This window comes from Solanum verrucosum, unplaced genomic scaffold (assembly GCF_900185275.1).
Source record: "Solanum verrucosum unplaced genomic scaffold, falcon-dt-bn FXZP01000022.1, whole genome shotgun sequence".
In the NCBI taxonomy this organism is placed as follows: Eukaryota; Viridiplantae; Streptophyta; class Magnoliopsida; order Solanales; family Solanaceae; genus Solanum; species Solanum verrucosum.
This window is the reverse complement of record NW_026020086.1, coordinates 3279475-3299483: the sequence shown is the minus strand read 5'-3', so window position 1 is coordinate 3299483 and position 20009 is coordinate 3279475. Positions and strand designations below refer to the sequence as shown.

The 20009-nt window shown below is 30.4% G+C and overlaps 3 protein-coding genes and 1 pseudogene across 3 annotated transcripts; all 4 read right to left on the bottom strand.

Moving 5' to 3' along the window:
- Positions 1-649: 649 nt before the first annotated feature.
- On the bottom strand, positions 650-2586 carry LOC125824490 (cation/calcium exchanger 1-like). The gene has a single exon (XM_049503877.1). The coding sequence runs from the start codon at positions 2567-2569 to the stop codon at positions 860-862; it is 1710 nt and encodes a 569-aa protein (XP_049359834.1). The 5' UTR covers positions 2570-2586; the 3' UTR covers positions 650-859.
- Positions 2587-11387: 8801 nt separating this feature from the next.
- LOC125824552 (putative EG45-like domain containing protein 1) lies at positions 11388-12093 on the bottom strand. Its single transcript, XM_049503954.1, has 2 exons — positions 11985-12093; positions 11388-11674 (listed from the first exon to the last, which is right to left on the bottom strand). Exons 1-2 carry the CDS (start codon positions 12091-12093, stop codon positions 11388-11390), a joined length of 396 nt encoding a protein of 131 aa, XP_049359911.1.
- Positions 12094-14256: 2163 nt separating this feature from the next.
- LOC125824665 (uncharacterized) lies at positions 14257-16416 on the bottom strand (annotated as a pseudogene).
- Positions 16417-16519: 103 nt separating this feature from the next.
- LOC125824664 (uncharacterized) lies at positions 16520-17943 on the bottom strand. The gene is made up of 3 exons (XM_049504059.1): positions 17145-17943; positions 16951-17067; positions 16520-16719 (listed from the first exon to the last, which is right to left on the bottom strand). Exons 1-3 carry the CDS (start codon positions 17941-17943, stop codon positions 16520-16522), a joined length of 1116 nt encoding a protein of 371 aa, XP_049360016.1.
- Positions 17944-20009: the final 2066 nt, after the last annotated feature.

The following is a 20009-nucleotide window of genomic DNA, read 5'->3' as shown; positions in this document are numbered from 1 at the left end:
AGTAAGGTCAAGATGAGGAAACAAAGATAATGATATGACTACACCAAATTAATAATTACGTACATTGCGCTTTACTAGGTGATGATATCCTAATCACTGACGTAAAAATGACATTTTCATCGTTACATAAAATGCATATGATAATACTACAATACAATAAAATTAAATGACAATTGAAACAAACATTATATTTAAAGTAACTACAATACCTTGCTCATAACTTTGCCTCAACAAATTCATTATCAATGAATTTCCGAGCAATTCTCAATCAACATATGTGATTCAGATCTAGCTTCATAGTTCAAACAAACTTTTGGCCCAGTATGCCAATATTGGTGTACATTTGGGCTTACATAAGAACATCAAACTGAGCCCATTTACTGCTAATGAATTCAAGGCCCAAGGTCTTATTACTTTTACAATAAAGTAAATTACATAAATATCCACTTCTTTAGTTACTTTAATTGATAAATAGTCCCATAATTTCAAATTCCACATGTGAAACTTCGAGACATAATTTCATGGCACCCAAAGATGAGGAAAGACGTAATAATCAATGATTTGGTTAGGAAGTTAAAAAAAGAAGAATCATAAATCAGGAGATTTCCGAATAGGCCGTTGGTTGATATGCAAGATAATACATCACCATTATATATACTTAGGTTAAATACATAAATACAAATTTACATCTAAGTAGAGATCTTTGATTCTACTTTACTACAAAGTGCTTCAACCTAGCTTCCTCACTATTATCTTGAGAGAAGCAATCGGCTTAGGATGATATCATTGGTTATTTTCTTCTCTTTTCCTCTCGAGAGCTTCCTTTCAGAGTCGACATGCTTCCTTATTCACGAGGTCTCTATGGGGAAACTTGAAATTCAATGAAGCCCAAAGCTCTAGCAATTTTTAAGAACAAGAAACATGAGTATATAGCTAAAAGCCCAACTCCAAAGAACTTATCAAGCCTCATATCTCTTTTGGGCAAGATTACCAAGGCCCAAAGTAAGCCCAATAGTAAAAACCCAATGGTCTCATAAATAGTTGAATCTATTGGCACAATATAACTTGAAGGAAACTCTTTCCAAGTTGTGAAAATGAGTGATGAGCCCAAGCCCACTAAGGTGTTGAATATAGGCCCGGCATAGCATCCACATAAAGCCACTTGGGCTCCTATAGGCCCACCAGTTTTGGCAAGTGTTACATTAGCTACCAAGTCTCCTAATGAGTTACCCCAAGCAAGAACAGTTAGGCCCAAAATTGATGGGCTTATCCCAAAGATTAGGCCCATTGAGACCAACAAAGAAATAAGTTCTTCAGCCAAGATGTAAGTCCAAGTAATGCTCATTAAGAAACCAAGCCCAAGCCACAAAAAGTTGAACTTTTTTGGTGGATGAAGCCCATCACTAGTGAAAAACACAAGAACCCCACAACAAAGCCCAAGAACACCACTAATTCCATAGGCCCAAATACTTGATTTAGGCCCAAAGAAATCCCAAATGAGAACCAATAACAAAGGAGCTAAAGTGATTGACACAATCCCAAATGATTTTGACCATTTCTCTTGTGAAACATTTGGAATTGTCAACTTTCTTGGCAAGTCAAGTGGTAATTCAAGAACATACCCAACTTTTCTCAACACACAAAATTTTGCACTTTGAACCTCATGACCTTTATCCACCAACAAAGGCACCTTCAATTCACATGACAATTCTTGACCTTTTTTCATGTCACAAACCATTGGCAAATCAAATGAATCATCATCATCTGTCTCAATCTCTTCCTGTCGAACATGCATTTCTGAGGCGAATATGAAGCAAACATAGACAAGATACAAGAAAAAGAAACCTAAACTACCCCACAAGTGTATCTTTCCAATGATGATCACAACAAGAAGGCAAACAACACAAAGAATCAAGAACATGACATTCCCTATAAAACTCGACTTCTTGATTTTCCTTCCATGTTGACTAATTGATATACTTGTAATCCCAGCCACTACACTTGAAACAAAGAAAGCACCACCAATTATACTATTGAGTCCAATATCATTTGTACCGTCATTCATAAAAGAAACAATACTAGAGAAAAAATCAGGTGCACCATTACCAAGTGAAAGAAGTGTAACACCAGCAATTATAGGTGAAAGTTTCAAACTTTTTGATAATCCATCAAGTGAAGAACAAAAATAAGTACTAGCAGTATCACCTAATAAATAAAAAAGTAAAATTAACCAAAGTGATAGTAAAATATAACCAAGAATTGGGCTAAAAGTGCAATAAAAAAGTTGTAGATAAAAAATATATCCATTAGGTTTACACCCTTCATGGGATTTAACATAAGTGCACTTTTCATCTCTAGTAACAAATTTTTCAATACCTTTACAACCAATATCTTTGCTTTTCAAGAAACTATTTTTTTGGAGAATTGTGAAAGTGTTGTTTGGATAAAAATTGGAATTTGAAGAGTAGAAATGAAATGTAAGACAAGAAATTATAACAAGGAAGATGATATTGAAGAATAAAGATAGAATCTTGGTTCTATACTTAGAGAGAATTTGAAAATTAGACATTTTTTTTAATAAAAATGAGAGAGATGATTTTGAAATATGAAAAATAGTTGGTATGTATAATGGACTTTTTTTTGTAAAATTTGGATTTGTGGGGACAATGAGACATAAAGATCCTTAGTACTGTTTTTTTATGTTTACAGAAAATCTCTTGGAGAAAGAAATAAAACAGGCTGTTAAAAATAAAAAAAGAAAAAAGAAAAAAAAGGCTAAAATCGCAAACAACTTGTTTGCTTATCAAAGGTGCTAAGAAATTATCCTACAAGGTATCTAGCTATTACTGATTCGATTAATTTAAATTTATGCTAGGAAAATTCATTAGAGAATGCATAATTTATTGATCGAATGATTATTCAGTTTTGAACAATTTATATCGTAGTAAAATATTTTTATTTTTTTATTCATGAAAATGAAAATACTTTTCTATAGTCGTTTAACGCCAAAAATTATTCTAATTAATTTATTTTTTTTAAAAAAACTAGATTTCTCACGGAGTTAATTTCATATAAAATAATTTCGTATATCATGAGATTGTTACCTCTTATGTCATAACCAAACAACCCCTAAACTACATCAATAGTGTCCACAAGTTCGAAGTAAAGTTGGAATTTGTTATCAATTTTGGAGTTCACTAATTAAGTCAATGTGAACTATCATAAATTCCAAATTAAGAGTTGTGTAGTTGAAAATTCATAAAATCAGTCAGAATGAAAATGACATTATGTAACAATAAAAAGATAATGTATTATTAGAAATAAAGATTTTTTCTATTGTAAATTAGAAGAAAATTTGTATTAAGAATGAAAATGACATTATGTGACACTAAAAGGATAACGCAATATTCCCAAAGAAGTCTCATTTTTCTCAAGATATTCAAAAAATTCGATTTCATATTTTAAGAACCTGACTTAAAAGAGAAGAGAAGATCAAACTAAAAGGAATTTTACTTTTAACAATTGAACTTAATTTTGATATTAGCTGAAGTTAAACGTCTTTAGATCCTACTTAGAACTAACTTTCACTTTCATATTAGAAACGTGTTCAAATATTATACATTTGCTTATGTATGTGAATGTGATTAGTTAAAGATTGATTCTATAAAAAATAATAATATATTTTTTATGCTATGAATATGACTAGGCAAAACAAAAAAAAGAGTCCAAATACGAAAATCCTCTGGAAGTTACAAATGTATTAGAATCTGAGTGCACATGTGCCTTTAGCCATTACACCTATTTGATCTCTTTGATGATCTAATAAAATCAACAAAACTATTATTAAAATAAAAGGAATCATTAATGAGTGGAAGATTTTCTTTTGGTATAATATAATGTTTGGGTTAGTTTACACGTATTTTGATTAATTGATGAAGGGTGATAAGATAAGGATATAATTTTAGATAGAAGAGTGTAAATGATAATGGAGTCAGAAATTTCACAAAGGTATTCATAAATTGCATAACAAAAACTCTTTTCTAAAAGTAGAACAAGTGAGATTCAAACACACGAGTACTACCTTATTCCAAGCATCTAAAACCACTGGACTATAATAACTTGTTGTGTTAAAGGATATCTAAAATATATTAGTTAATCATTGTTGTGTATCATTTTACTTGTATATACGATATTTTTTCGACGAATTGAACATCCTGATAACCATGTAGCTACGCCAAGTCCAATAACTTGTTGTGTTAAGAATATCTAAAATATATTATTTAATCATTATTGTGTATCATTTTACTTGTATATACAATATTTTTTTCGACGAATTGAACATCCTGACAACCATATAACTACGCCACAGGTGAAAGACACATACTAGAGTAAAATGATAGAAGGTAGTGTAATGACGTCTTGCCTAGGGTATTGACAATGATATCAATTCTATTATCATAGTTTTATCATCGTTTATTATTATTTTTTAAATAATTTATCTTAGTAAATTGCTTATGGTGTTTTGATTATCACAAGATTTTATTTTTGTTTTGGCTCTTCTCTAATAGACGTTTACATTGTTTCCTTGTTATTTACGTTTTTGTTTCAAATCTTTCAAAATCATGTCCTGAATTTCACCTATAAAATTTGAAACTCCATATAATAATAGTTATCTTTTAAAAGACAACTAAAATGTGACTAATTGACATTGTTTTACATTTTGTTTCCATTTTTTTATTAGAATCTATCTTTAAGAGATAATTACCTAGAGTTTAACCTGCAATAATTAAAATTTTATATATAATTTTGAGATTTTATTTTAAAATAAAGTAAAAAAGTGATCGATAAATTAAATGTTATTCCTACATTTTGTTTCTATTATTAAGCTCTATCTCTAAAAGACAATGACCTAGAGTTTAACCTGTAAAAATTAAAACTTCACTATATAATAAATACATTTAAAAAATAGAACCGAAATGTAATCAATAAACGTTATTTTTACCTTTTATTTCCATTTTCATTTAACTCTTATCTTTTAAGTTTTAAGATGTTATGATTAGGAAAGTGATAGAATTTCAACTAAAATACAAAACAAAAAATGCTGATTTTTTTTTTTAGGTATAGGTAGGAATGGGACAATGGCTGCTATAGTGATATTTCATATATATATAAAACACAAGTCATAATCTTATACCCTACACCCTTTAAATTTGGAACTAAACTCAACCTTCCCCAGTTGGATATATATAATAACAACACCACCCACCACTATTATTTTTGTCCAAGATGTAAATTCCCCTAGTTGTGCCCTGCAAGCTTGGACTATATACAAAAAGACACGTACATTTTTTAGGAACGGGGTCAGAATTTTCACTCAGAAAATTTAAAATATAATGAAAAAATAAACAAAGAAAGCTAAAGAGGATTCAACATCTGTGATACAACATCGGAGCTATGTTTTTGTCCAAGATATGTAAATTCCCCTAATTGTGCCCTACAAACTTGAACTATATATGCAACACAAAAGACATGTACTTTTTAAGGAGCGAAATTAGAATTTTCAATTCAAAATATAAGAAAATATTATTTTTTTTACTGAATTTTTTTGTGTCATGTCTCAATTTATATGGCATGTCCTTTCAGATTTTTACATTCAAACAAGTCTTTTATTTTACTGAATTTTTTTCACACATCTTTTAAATATATTGGATTATCAATTATTATAATCTATAGTACTTTTACGTAGTACTCAACATGTAAATTTTATTTCAAAAAGCTTAAAAATTCTATACCTGAATTAAGGATCAAAATTAAACAATTTAACTCTCAAAATTCCATATAAACTAAGACAAAAAGAATATATATAACATATTCTTTTATATTATAAAATGATAAATATTTAAAATAATCTTATTTTTGTCAACGTGTCAAATAAAAAAGGCTGGAGGGAGTAAAATGTAATTTGATTGCCGTGAAATAATGAAAGACTCTTTAGATCCTTACAATAATAATAATAATGCATATAAGTCCAAAACTTCCAAGAATGTGCATGAGATTGACATGACTTTACATTTATTTTAAAAAACAAAAATTATTAGTTGTATTTATAAGAATAGTTGTTTGATAAAATAGTAGGGTAAAGGAAGAATCTTTATACCTATCAATATCATGATCATAACAAGAAGCATGTCTGAGAAGATTTGCATGTGTATGATAAAGAAATGCCAACCTAATAATTTATTATTTAGAAAATTTGAGGTTAAGTTTAAATAATATACGCAACGTGTTGAAGTAGGATGGTTGAAATTGAGGCTTGAATATGATATCATGTGTGATAAGAGTATATTTTTTAATCAAATCTTAATGTAGGTTTTATGAAGTGGTGGCCAGTTAGACCAGATATGTATGGATCAGAGTGTTGGCCAGTCAAGAACTTGCACATCCAGAAGATGAAAGTAGCAGAAATGAGGATGTTGAGATAAATATGTGATCATATTATGATTGATATAGTACTAAGAGCAAAGATATATGAGATAATGTGGAAGTGACCTCCGTGATGGTGATTGGTGAGATTGAGATGATTCGTATGGTGAAGTGGAGATGCACAAAATTTTCGATAAGGAAGTATGAGAGGTTGACTATAGTAGGTAGAAGGAGAGGTAGAGCTATGCCAAAGAAGTATTGTCGAGAGGTGATTGGATAGAGAACATAACCTTAGATATAAAAATTTGGAGATCGATAATTAGGATAAAAAGTAAGTAGGTAATCGAGCTTTGTCTAGTTTCATTCTCACAATTATTTTTATTACTCTCCTGATAGTTTATTATTTAATTTTTATTATACGGCCTTTAATTTTAATTATTATATTATTTATTATTGCTACTTTCTCTTTTCTATTTTGGATTCTTCATGACTACCTTAAACATATCCATAACATCCATTTTGAATTTAAATATAAAAGTTTCTAAATAGAGAAAAAATAATTATTATTATTTTTAGATAAATTAAAATAATTACAATATAAAATAAAATAGTGGTGAGTAGAAATTAGAGCACAAGAAAAGCAAGTCTAATACGTAATGTCTTATAATTAGAATGTCCCTTTCATATTAACTGACAGACGCAAAGAATAAGGTCTATCTTTTTATTATTTTGTCACCTAATTTGATTATTTTTTTCTCCTTTTTCAATTATTATTTGGATTGTTTGATCATGTCAAGTCATCTAGTGTTGACAATTAATTACTCTCTCATTTGTTTGATTTTAACTTGATATAGTTTTTTATTAAAAACTTTGTAAATGTTATAATTCAAAATTAAAGATATATAGAATGTATCATAATATTATTTAATCTTATAATCTTTATACTATTACAAAATCTTATTGAAAAATATTCAGTGGCTATACCAACAGACACATATTTCACAATAGAAGCTTCCCAACTAATGAAATATGTTCCTCACCTGTTTTCATGATTTGTTGATTTAATGAAAATGAAGTTGAAAAATCATATTTTATAACATAATTTTTTGTATTATAAAAAAACTTTATTTTTAATAATATAAATATACTATATAAAAAGTTAAAATTAAAAAATTATCAAAAATATTTCATTCATATCGAACACACCCTAAATCATAATGTCTTATCCAAGATAAAGACTAGTCAAAAGTGTTTTAATAATGACGTTTGCTTATCTTAGTCATACATCTTAGAAATATGTGATTTCCAATTTATCGATACGAGAAGAATTGAAATTTATTTCTTTATTTTTATAATTTTTTTTATATAAATTGAAATTAAAAAATTTGTAATTCGCATATTGTGTCAATTTTTATCATTTTAATTCCAATCTTGCTAACTGATTAAATTGCAGTACTCTTTCAAAACAAAGCAAGTTAAAAGAGATCTAAAAAGATATCCCATATAAATAATATAATCAATTAAACTATAGGGTATAAATTAAAATAGAAAAAATATTCCGAACGGTCTCTATTCAATGTCACATGATGTTTACGTGGCAATTTTTGTTGTGCAGAGATGATGCTGACCAAACAAAGTAAAGTCCATAGCAAAATTGATGTTGTACTAAACATGTGGAAAAAAAATAAATGCAAGTTGATATTATCACATTGGGTCACTTGGTGGACATAATCTTTTTGACGTTGTTTGAATTCATAATTTTTGATATGGAGTATAAAATAAAACAATTTTTTTTATAATATTATTATTTGTCTGAATATTTAATTGTAACTATAAAATATTGTTATATAGGATATTGAATATCTTAATGAAATGTTAATATAAAAAATATTTTTTATAAAAGGTATGACTAAAATTTGGTAAATATTAGATTTGGACTCATAATTTTATTAGTCTTAAATTTAAATTCTGAATCCACTATCATTTATTTAATTCTTGTTTAAGGGGGTAACTTGTTTAGTGATAAGAAAATAAAATAAAATTTCAAAGATGTGTCTTAGGGTAAACTATATCATTTTCAAGAAAGGTTTTTGATTGGATTTTGGTTTCGTGAGAAGTGATTCAACGTCTTTTAACTTATTAACTAGTTGATTGTGGATTTCTTTAAAGTGGGACTTTTCATTATGGATTCAGATTAGTCGAACTTCAAAGCAGTTCACGAATACTTGATAGAAAATAATAATATGAATGATCAAAACTTAGTTCTTAATTTAATGTCATCATGAAATATAGTAAGATGAATAAAATTGCTCTAATATTAATTTGAAATCTCGATCGTATTCGAGTTTTACGAATGTAAGAACTTAGACTAGGGAGCGCCTCCTTTTAAATGAGCCACATGTATGTTAAATTTGTTAAAACCCAATGGGCCAATTTGCAACTCAAGGCCCAATCTTAAATTTATTTTCATGGACCTTATTCAAATTTATTGGGCTAATATATCACAATTTCTTTTAAATTTCGTATTTAATCAAATAACTTCAATCTTTTCGATTTTCATTTGTTAGAATTGAGTTAAAACGATTGAGAAATTAAATTATCTGAATCAGTTCATTCTCTGTAACTATTAGATGATCATGTTAGGATAATCCCAAGTAAGAGCTACTCTTTGGTTGGCTATATGAACTTTTTACCTTATTGGTGACAGTTCGATTCTCCATCTTATAATTCCCTATATCATTTCTCCTTCCTCTACCCTACCCCCAACTAAAAAAGAAAAAAAAAAGAGGAACAATGTTTATCCGTGCAGAGAGGTCCCAAGTAATCTAAATTACAATCTTTTTTTTATTGGTGATGATTCGATTTCCTACTATGTAATCACCTAACTCAATTATTATTATTATTATTATTTAAAAAAAGAAGAAGAAAGAAGAACCTCCATTGTGTTATTTGTTTGTTTGTTGGCCCACTAAATTTTTAACTATTTTGGTCTTACTCTTATTTCACTCCCTATAAATAACCTCTATTGTGTTATTTGTTCATTCACAACTCTAAATTGCAATCTTTCTTTATTGGTGATGATTCGATTTTCTACGGTGTAATCACCTACCTCAATTATTATTATTATTTTTTTTTTAAAAAGAAGAACATGTTTATTGTGAACAACCATTGCTTCACATATTGTTGTCCCACTAAATTTTAACTATCTTGGTCTTACTCTTATTTTACTCCCTATAAATAACCTCCATTGTGTTATTTGTTTATTCACAACTCTAAATTACAATCTTTCTTATTATTAAAAAAAACATTTCCAATTTTTTTTCACTCATTAATTCCATGGCTCGTTCCATTTGCTTCGTGGCATTTCTGGTCTTGGAAATGATGCTCTTTGTTACCTATGGTTTGCCTTCATCATTTATTCCTCTAAAACATCATAATAAAAAAATGTAACCAAGTGATCTAAAGCAGGAGCTAGCCTTCAAACAGAGACGTACATGTGTATAAAGTAGCTAGGGTACTATTAAACTTCTTTTTTATGGTTTGATATACTCCGTATTGGACACTCATACGACAACTCTGTGGAGCTTTTCGGGTCGAAAACCTGTTCGACGTCAGAACCGATCTCAAAACCCTAATATCACCGTCTTCAGAGAAAGGACTTTCTCTATATCTATATCTATGCAACTAGTTCTTTCACTTGCTTCCAAATTCATCCATCTTACTTACTCAAAAGCTTTGAATATTCTACTATAAAACTTGCTTCTAGCTTTGGGCACCTCTGACATAAACAGGAATAGCGTATATACAAGGCTAGCCCTTTCTCTCAAGCGTCTTGGTATTGGATCCGCTCTTCTGTTAACATGAACATGAATTAGATTCTATTCTAATTCTTTATTCTTAAGAGAATCCCCCACCCGAACCATTCTTAAGACCACCAAGCTCTCTCGAATGAATTTTACTCTTTCTGCTTTCGAGCTACACCGGGGTTAAATTCATATTAATTTGTACGAGAAGTTTCACATTAAAAGGTAAAACTCTCTTTAACAAATATTACTTTACTTTGGATAATGATGAAGGGAGTATATAATATCATGAATTCTTGTTGCTGAATTTATATCTAATCTTATGGTCATGCAAAAATTAGGAAAATAAAATGAAAGATAAATAATTTATGTTTGAAGACAATTTTATGACTGAATTAATATCTTAATAATAATATAAAATGATGAATTAATTAACATCTTATAATAAAGTCTTTTGACATATATGTCAGGTTGTACATATGTATAAAGTTACTCCAACAAAATTTATCACAATTTACAGAGTATACGTAGCTAGGGTAATAAGTTTTTTTTTTCCTTCACTTGAATGTTAAAAATGTGTCTATTGATGTACTAATAAATAAATAAAAATCAAGTACTACTAACATGTAATTCTGTCATTTTGGCAATAGATAAGGTTGTACGTTTAGGATCATTTGGATATTCATGAAGATAGTAGGGATGATATTAAATATTTATTTTGATTTCACACTCGATATTTGACATTTATATTAGGAAATGACGATTAAATTTGTATCCGTGCAAAGAGGTTAAATTACACTCGTATTCATATGTTGTCTCTTCTATTTGAACGGACATATTGAGAGTGAAACAACTAATAATTGATTTCCAAAGGTAATTGCAAACCAAAATTATGATAATATCAATGATTTTATTGTCTTATTATTGATCAAGTATATGCATTCATTTGTTGAATTATACATTGATCAAATCAACTTTCCTTAGAAATATAATTTCACATAAACTATAGTACTAAATTATTTGGAATTGTAAGCTTCATCCTCTATGAAGAAGCATTTTATAAAACTTCTTGATATCCTCATTTAATCCTGAAAATCATAAAACAAAATAATCATATATAAATCATGCAAGTAATCATAAATCAAACTAAATAATATTTACTTACTGAACGTAATCGATCTTGACTTCGAAAGCCATAACCATAGAAATAGTTTCGAAAGCTTTTTCAGGTAGATAAAAAGTTGCATCAGCAGTACATTCAGGACAATAATCAACAATCTTCACCACAACACTTTTACCAGTACAAGGATGTAACAAATATTTATTTGTTTCTCCAGTACATGTCACATTAAATTTTTTTCCACAAATGGCACCACCATCCCATAAAGATTTAGAACCAACTTTTGCTACCATGTCACCTTGTGGTTTGGTTCCATAACATTTTGACGCTGTCAGTATAGACAAGTTAAATTAATAAGAAAAAAAAGTTAGAGTTAGATTTATCGTAAATATACGAAACTAATATAAATTGAGATTTCAAATTATGTAAGAATGTTTTTGGTTAAATCAAGAATTAATAGGAGACAACTTTTGTCGTTAAACAATAAAATGTTGTTCAATAACAAACTAGCAATGGATTATCAAAAGGCTCATGTTTAGCGATGAATTTCGTAAATAATTCCTTTTTTTTTTTTGTTAAAAAAATGTGTAATGAAATTTAAATAGAGGAACAATTTGAAAGAGAGAGAAAATACTTACGAGCATAGCTACTATTATAAAATGATGCAATTCCTGGTTTAGCCAAAACTATAGAGAAAGTAGCCAAAAAACCAATAATAACAAGAAAAATATTTTTAGGAATTGCCATTTCTTTTCTAAATCTTTTATTTTATTTCACTAATATATCTATCTATCCCAATAATCAACAACCTTTTTATAGTTTTTATCATCGGCTAAAATATGTAAGTTGTTAAAAAAATAAAATCAATTCATTTATTATTATTGATTCATAGAGTAAGTAGTTAATAAAAAATATATTTTGACGATATCCAGGAAATTAATATAATTTATTAAGGTAGGTTAATTAATTATTACATATCAATTCATGTGATATGATAAGGATATTTCCTGTTTATAATTTGTTAATTTAAATTTTAATATTTAACATAAATTTTCACATGACAATATTATATGTTGTTACTATACATTTATTTGGGTACAACCATACAAGAAAATAATATTGGATATGAAGTTTATATGAAACTAGATAACTTTTAACATAATGAAAAGGCTGATACGTCATACTTTTTTGGCCAGAATCTCTTATTATCTTTTTTCTCAATTTTTTGGAATTCATTTCTTATTGTAGGCTTTAAAATATTACATTACATTAATAATGATCTATTTATATAATTCCTCACTATTACTATTGATATCTCTTATCCTAATTTTTTTTTACTTTCCTTGTATTGCTTAAGTTTCTGTTAAAATATGTAGCATAGTAAATAGTAATTATAAAAAATTAATGGTGATCTATTTATATTATTCCTCACTATTAAGTACTATTTATCACTTCTCCTAAAATTCTTTTACTTTCTTTTTTCCTTAGTTACGTTTCTGAAAGGAAATGTAGAAATTAATATAGTAATTATGGGATTTAAAAGGTAAGTTTCATTGCAAATCAATACTCTTTTCGTCCTATATTAGATGGACATTTTTTTTATTTTACAGAATAATTAAAAAATTATTAATAAATTAATTAATTTTACAATTTTACCCTTTATTCATATTAATTACTCAAAATTAAATTTGAAGTTAAATTAATACATATAGTTAATACCATTTTATTTGGAATTAAAGTGTACATGAGAACAATTGATGTATGGAACAGAAACACTACAACATTTTAGGGCTACGGCCACCCTAGAAAAGTGTTGTCTAAACTAGCAAAAAGTGTTCCCTTTGATAAAAGGCTACACTTTTTGACTTTTGGCAACACTTTTTTGGGGGTAGCCTAAAGAGGTGTAACCTTTGACTTTAGACAACACTTTTCGTATTAGCTACGCTTAAAAGCGTAGCCTAAAAGGCAAAAAGGCCACGCTTTGCAGCTACGCTTAAAAGTGTTGCCTTGTTAGCTACACGTTCAAGCGTAGCCTAAAAGGCAAAAAGGCCACGCTTTGCAGCTACACTTAAAAGTGTTGGCTTATCAGCTACACTTTCAAGCGTGGCCTTTTCTTCCATATTGCCCACGATTTTAAAGTGTTGCCTTTTCTATCTTATGTATGACAACACTTTGAAGTGTAGTCCTTGCCTATGTGCATACACAATTTACATTCCTATGGCTACACTTTTAAGTGTGGCAATATTATTTTGGCTATAAAAGATTTATATGCCACAATTTCTAATTAAAAAACACCAATATTGTTTTGCAATAAATAAACTCAAGCGTCAAATTAGCTAATAAGTAATTCAAATATTTAGATTTGCAATAAACTTCAAAAGATAGTATGTCTTGTGTACATACACATACTTATAAAACAATATTCTAAATATGTGTACACAATAATTGTTCAAAAAGTACTCTTACAATAGTTCAATATATTCTAGCAATGAATATATTTCACAAAATCAAATATAACGTATTCAAACTTTTACAATAGTTCAAAAACTCTTCATCATCCACTTCAATGAGATCAAATTGACTTGTGGCGACCCTTCAAATTTGATCACCTTCATTTCCCTACACATTTAAAATAAAATTAAAAGTTAAAACCAATTATGAACAAAAAATCAGATTGCAGAATAGGAGCATGTGGAGCCTGATCATAGACATATTTTCGGATGAATCTACAAAATTGGACAGCAAAGTGATCCGTGGAGCTGATGAAGATAATCACAAGGATAGTGGCAACAAGTCTTGTGCAGCAAAAAGTTCTGATTCATTTTTGAGTTATTCCGAAAGAGAGTCAATGACTACAAAACAGGATGCAAATAACCAAGAGATTGAAGCGCTAAGCTTTTAGCAGTTAAGCTAGTACAAGAAGCAATCGAGAGAATCTTCTTCCAGAAGTTCAAGATCACTCATATAATCAATTAGCAACAAGTAGTGAATGTAAGTCATGAACAATTCTACAAACGAACAGATAACAAAGCAGAAAATGAAGACTAAACTCCTCTCCTTATGTATTAAATTTTCTGCAAACGAACAGATAACAGAAGCAGAAGCAGAAGATGAAGACGAAAATCCTCTCCTTATGTATTAAATTTTCTGCAAACGAACAGATAACAGAAGCAGAAGCAAAAGATGAAGACGAAACATACCGAAAACAGGTGAAAAAACAGAAGCACATCAGCATGTGGCATTTGATATCACAGCACATTCTTTCAGATGTTGTATCAAAAATAGGGAATGAACAACTCGATGAGATAAATAACAACAAAACACTAGCTGAAACGAATACAGACAACTCTCCTTAAGATTTCTCAGAAGAAAAGGATGATATATATAAGCCACAATGGGAGAAGTTTCAGCATAAATGATGCTGTCAATCTCATAAGAGAAGCAGTTAGTCAGATCCTAACAACACCGACTCGAGATGATTCATCCAATACACAGAGTGTCACTAATGACATTGTTCAAGATGAAGAGCCACCAAAAACTGATCATATAGATGGCAGAGAGCAAAACAGTACAAATTCACTCTACGAAAGCTTGAGACATCGTGACAGTCAATTAGAAACAATGGATTTTGTTGCTAATTAATAATACTATCACCAAGAGTAAATTTGAGCCACCAAAGTCTAAGAACTGGAGCAAGCTGAAGAAATGGATCCTCCTTAAGAGATCAATAAAGGTATTGGAAAGAGCTCGAATAGTCAATCCACAACCCTTCAACTTTTTCCCCTGAACCAGCTCCCTATACTATTATCCAATCGTTTGTTGTTCGACTAAGACAAAAATCAGGCTAAAAATGATATACCTATTGGCCTTGAGACTCCTATTATCACTATCAAGCAAGGACTGCCGGCTAGAGCCACAACTACACACAAATCAACAACCAATGGGAAGAAGAACTACAGGCAGAACCACCATAAATTCCAGATCAATCATGCCAAAACTAGAGCTACTTTGAAAGATTCAAACATGAAGTTAAAAAACTTGCAAATTAACTGCCTTAATAAGCCAACTACCACAAAGAAGTCTTTCAGAGAAACTGAGAGGACTAATTAGCCAACTATCACATAGGATATAGTTCTTTAGTATACTAATTTTCAAACTTATTGCTCTAAAAAAGAACATTTGAAAAAATACAAAATACCTTTTGAAGATCTGGATCATGAGTTGACCCGGAAGAATGTGGAAGATTTTGGCCTTTTACAGCTTGTGCACTACTCGCATCAATAGGTGAAGCAATGTTAGATCGAACACACCCTGGCATATCTCGAACATTCAATCCAGGGTTGTTTTGAAGCAATTGGCTAAAGAAATGTCGCATTTCTTCTCTCATTTCATTCATTTCTTCTTTTAGAGAAGTGATTTCATTGGCATGTTTCTATTTTAGCTCGTTAGTTTCCTCATCTTTCTTTAAAGAACTTGTTGTCACTGATCTACCATAGCACCTAATTCGACCAGGCTGCTCCTTTCCAAACACTGCCGTAAAAGCATCATCTGCTGTTTCCCCGAAATTTTGGCGATTCTGAAGTTCAGCCTATTGAATAAAATTGACATCCATATTAAATGTAAGTACTTCTTTCTTTCCAGCGACTCAAGCATATTAAAATAAAAATATCACCCTCCTAGCAATATATAACTTTTAAACCTGAATTAAATTCATCACTAATCCACTTTAAAAAACTTAATATTGCAACTTGAGTATCGGTGTGAAGATCCTTTCCCGTCTTTGTACGAGTTGCAATAAACATTTCAGACTTTGATGGTTCCTCATTGTTTTCTTTGGTTGCACGCTACAAATTATATCAAAAGAGATTAAAAAACGTATCAATATGTTCTAAAGAAAGCTTAAGATATGGTAAGTTTGTCATCCAAAAAGACAAAGTGGATTGGTCTCATGAAATTCAATTTTTTTACGAAATGTCTGCTAAGTATTACCAATGCCACGCGTACTCTTGCAAAATTAATAGGGCCCATTCGATGCCTCCACTTTTGCTTTTTCCTGTTTCGAGAATTCATCTCACACATGGCCTATATTAAAATAAAAAAAGATCTTTGAATTAATAAATAAAACAAAAAAAAAATAGATATGATGCAAAATAAGTTGAAGAGTAGAAATGCACTATTTTAGCCTTACTTGAACAGTTGGGTGTTTCCAATACTTGATCAATTGACGGAATTGTTCTTCTGGCATGTCATCAGGACGTTTTGCTAGCATATCCTCAACGGTACTATTTTTATCAAAATATCTATCTTTAATTTTTTGTTTGTATCGCCTCCAAGCATCACGAAGACTAGTCATCACCCACTTCTTTCCTTCTACTGGAATTAGGAATTTGGACTATGCAAAATAAAATATATTTAGCTTCAGTCAGTAAAAACAAACAATAAAATATGCAATCTCAAAATTGATTGTTCTTACATTAATATATTCCCACATGCGCTTTTTCTTATCTTTTGGCACCGCATGTCAACTAGTGTACATCAAGTTGATGAATCTAGAGTTCCTTGAAATTGTTCCTATAAAGTTGGTTAATTTCGACACTATCTTACCAGTTGGTCCCACTGCTTGTCCTTTATCAAATGTCACCTTCTTTCTTTCTTCCAAATTTCTTGCGTGAATATCCTTACATGTTGTTTTTCCTCGAACTTTTTTCAGCTCCAATATTCCTAGATTGATGTAACAGTAAGGAAATAAGAAATTTCTTTTTATATAAGTAATAAATCTTACAACGCTTAAGACATACCTTCTATACCACAATCAATGCCAATTTCCTCGTCTATAGCACACTTATCCCCTCCGATTTCTTCTTGATCCACAAGATCATCAGCTACTTTGTGGTTATCAGTTTTTGTTTCATCATCTATGTGTATTGCTTGTTTTTTTTTAAACTGATCAAGACTAGTAGCTGGTATGACTGACTTTCTCTTTACCTGCTTGCAGTTTGGTAGATCATGAATATCATGTTCTTTTTGTAGCTGTTGTTCTTCCAGAAACTGATCAAGACTTCTGGCCGGTAGGACCGACTTTCTCTTCACCTGTTTGAAGTTTAGTAGATCTTGAATATCATGTTGTTCCTCTGCATTACCAAGTGTTTCCCCAGTCACATGTACTGAAGTAGTAACACCTTTCTTGGAAGACGTTTGCAACCTAAAGTTGTGCACAGGAAGTTTAGTTCCTTTCTCTTGAATGGACTCTCCGGATTGAAATAAGCTCTTTTTAGTTTGTCCTTTCCCAACAACCATATGTGAGGTACCAAGCTCTTCCCTCGAAGACGAATGAATTACTGATTTGTACTTAGGCAATTTACTCTTTCCTTGTTGTGGAATGAAATCCTCAGAATTCTTTCTTTTATGTGCTATTGGTGCATGCTCTTTCTTAGCTTTATCATTGCGTTCGTTAGCAAGTTGTTCTCTCTTAATCTTGAATTGGTTAACCAATTCAGTACTTGATCGGTATTGCATATCAAAGTTCAGATTCTTCAGTGGACTTTGAGCTTTGTTCGGATTCGAACCCTTTTTCTTTAGTGCTGCTGATTGACTCATTCTTCCCGCTTTCTTTTAATCTCTTTTTTTTCTTTCCCTACAGTAAGTTAACTTACAAAACAATAATCAGGTGATTGTTAAATAGAAAAAGCAAACCTGCAAAGAGAAGAGGTTCTAGCTTCATAATCATATACGTTCTAGGATTGTTAGATAGAAAAAGCTATAGAAATATAACTTTAAAAGATTTAAATGTGTTGCCTTCATTGTGATATAGAGAATGAGTAGTGAACTAATCATTAGCTTCCAGAAAGATAAGGGAGTATTACACACAGAAGACTGATTTCACTGTGCTGCCTTCACTGCCTTCACTGTGTTGCCTTCACTGCCTTCTCGATGTTTATCAACCTTCACATCATCCCAGCTAAATTCTGTTGCAGCAAAAAAATTATACATTAGGAACACTACAAAATAGGACAAAAGTATAACAGCTTGATCCTGCAGAAAAAAAAAAGAACCTCCTATGCCATCTACAGAAGAACTTCATTAAGCATGTTTGAATTAGAAAACATCATAATTCAGAATTTTTATCTGAGAAAAGTTAGTATAATCATTGACTCTAGGAACAACAAGAAAGCTGACTAGATCTAGTATAGTCATGTTTGTTGGAGCACATGCATGATTCACCCTATACAAGCAGCAAATACCACAATTTACAAGTACCAACAGCAACAACATACTTAGTTATCTTAAGGTGTTTGTACAAAACAGTGAAATAACAAAAAGAGTGAGTTAGCACTATATGGTCATCACAAAAATATTAAAACTCATGGTGTGTCATCTTCAAACTCATCTTCAGACTCATCGTCCGACTCATCTTCAGAATCGTCTTCATACTCATTTTCAGACCCGTCTTCACACTCTTCTTCAGACTCATCTTCAAACTCTTCTTCAGACTCATCTTCAAACTCTTTTTCATACTCAACCTCAAGTTGTTGAGTAACAAATTCCTCCGAAGGCACATCAATAACAGTTTCTGGTACATCAGTCCTTACTAAGGTAACTTCACCATCATCTTCTGGTATGGATGGTCCCATCATGTGTTCAGACAACTCATTTTCATAACTTTGTGGGAGATCAGATTCAAATTCATCACTCATGTTAAACAAGTCTCTCGGAACAGTCTTCATAACATAATGTCTATCTTGATCATATGGATCTTGCACATAGAAGCATTGATGTACTTGAGATGCAAGCACAAAAGGCTCTTCCTGACACTACTAGAAAATTGGCCTATTGTAACACTTAATTTTGCAACAGTTGTATATTGGTTGCCATAGATTCTCTATAGCAACGGTTATTTGTAACAGTTATTTGACCGTCGCAGTAGATAGCCTATGGTAACGATTATTAGCAACAGTTGAATAACTGTTGTAATAGATTATGTATTGCAACACATATTTTCTAACCGTAGCTTAAATTCCTCTATTACAACAGTTGCTTCTCTAAAAAATAATTTCTCTTTTTTTTTTGTGTCCTTTAATATCCGCTCCAAGTTAAAAGCCCCACCCCTTTATCTCTTTTATTCCATTTCTCAACTTTTTCCCCTTTCTTTGCTTCCCACTCTCTCAATGGTTTCATAATTTCACCAATGATAGATATTAGTTGTGATAAATGAAATCCAAACCTCACTAAATATGATATATCCTTACAAAAGTTCATAAATATGGGCCAGTTGCTTCACTCTGCTCTTCGGAAGAATGTCAATTCAGAACTTATGCAACTAGCACAACGACATATGTTTGTTCATCTATTTTTTCGTTTGATTCATTTGTGTGATTTTTGTTGATGTATTATAGGGTTAGAATTTTGAATAATTATAGAACTTGTTTGTGGCTAGGGTTTAGTTGTGGTAGTCTCCAATTTCATGTCTTGTAAAGGAATTTTTCCATGGTGAAAAGTGATGCGTTTATGTTTTTGCAGTTAGGGTTTTGAATTTTGTAAAATGTTTTCTGTTTTAGATTAAATTGTCTTATTAGCTTTCTCTATCTATAGTAGTTTCGTTTTTGAATTGCACTTTTGTGTGTACAGTTGCTTGTCTTCTTTTTTATCCTCTTGAAGCTATTGTT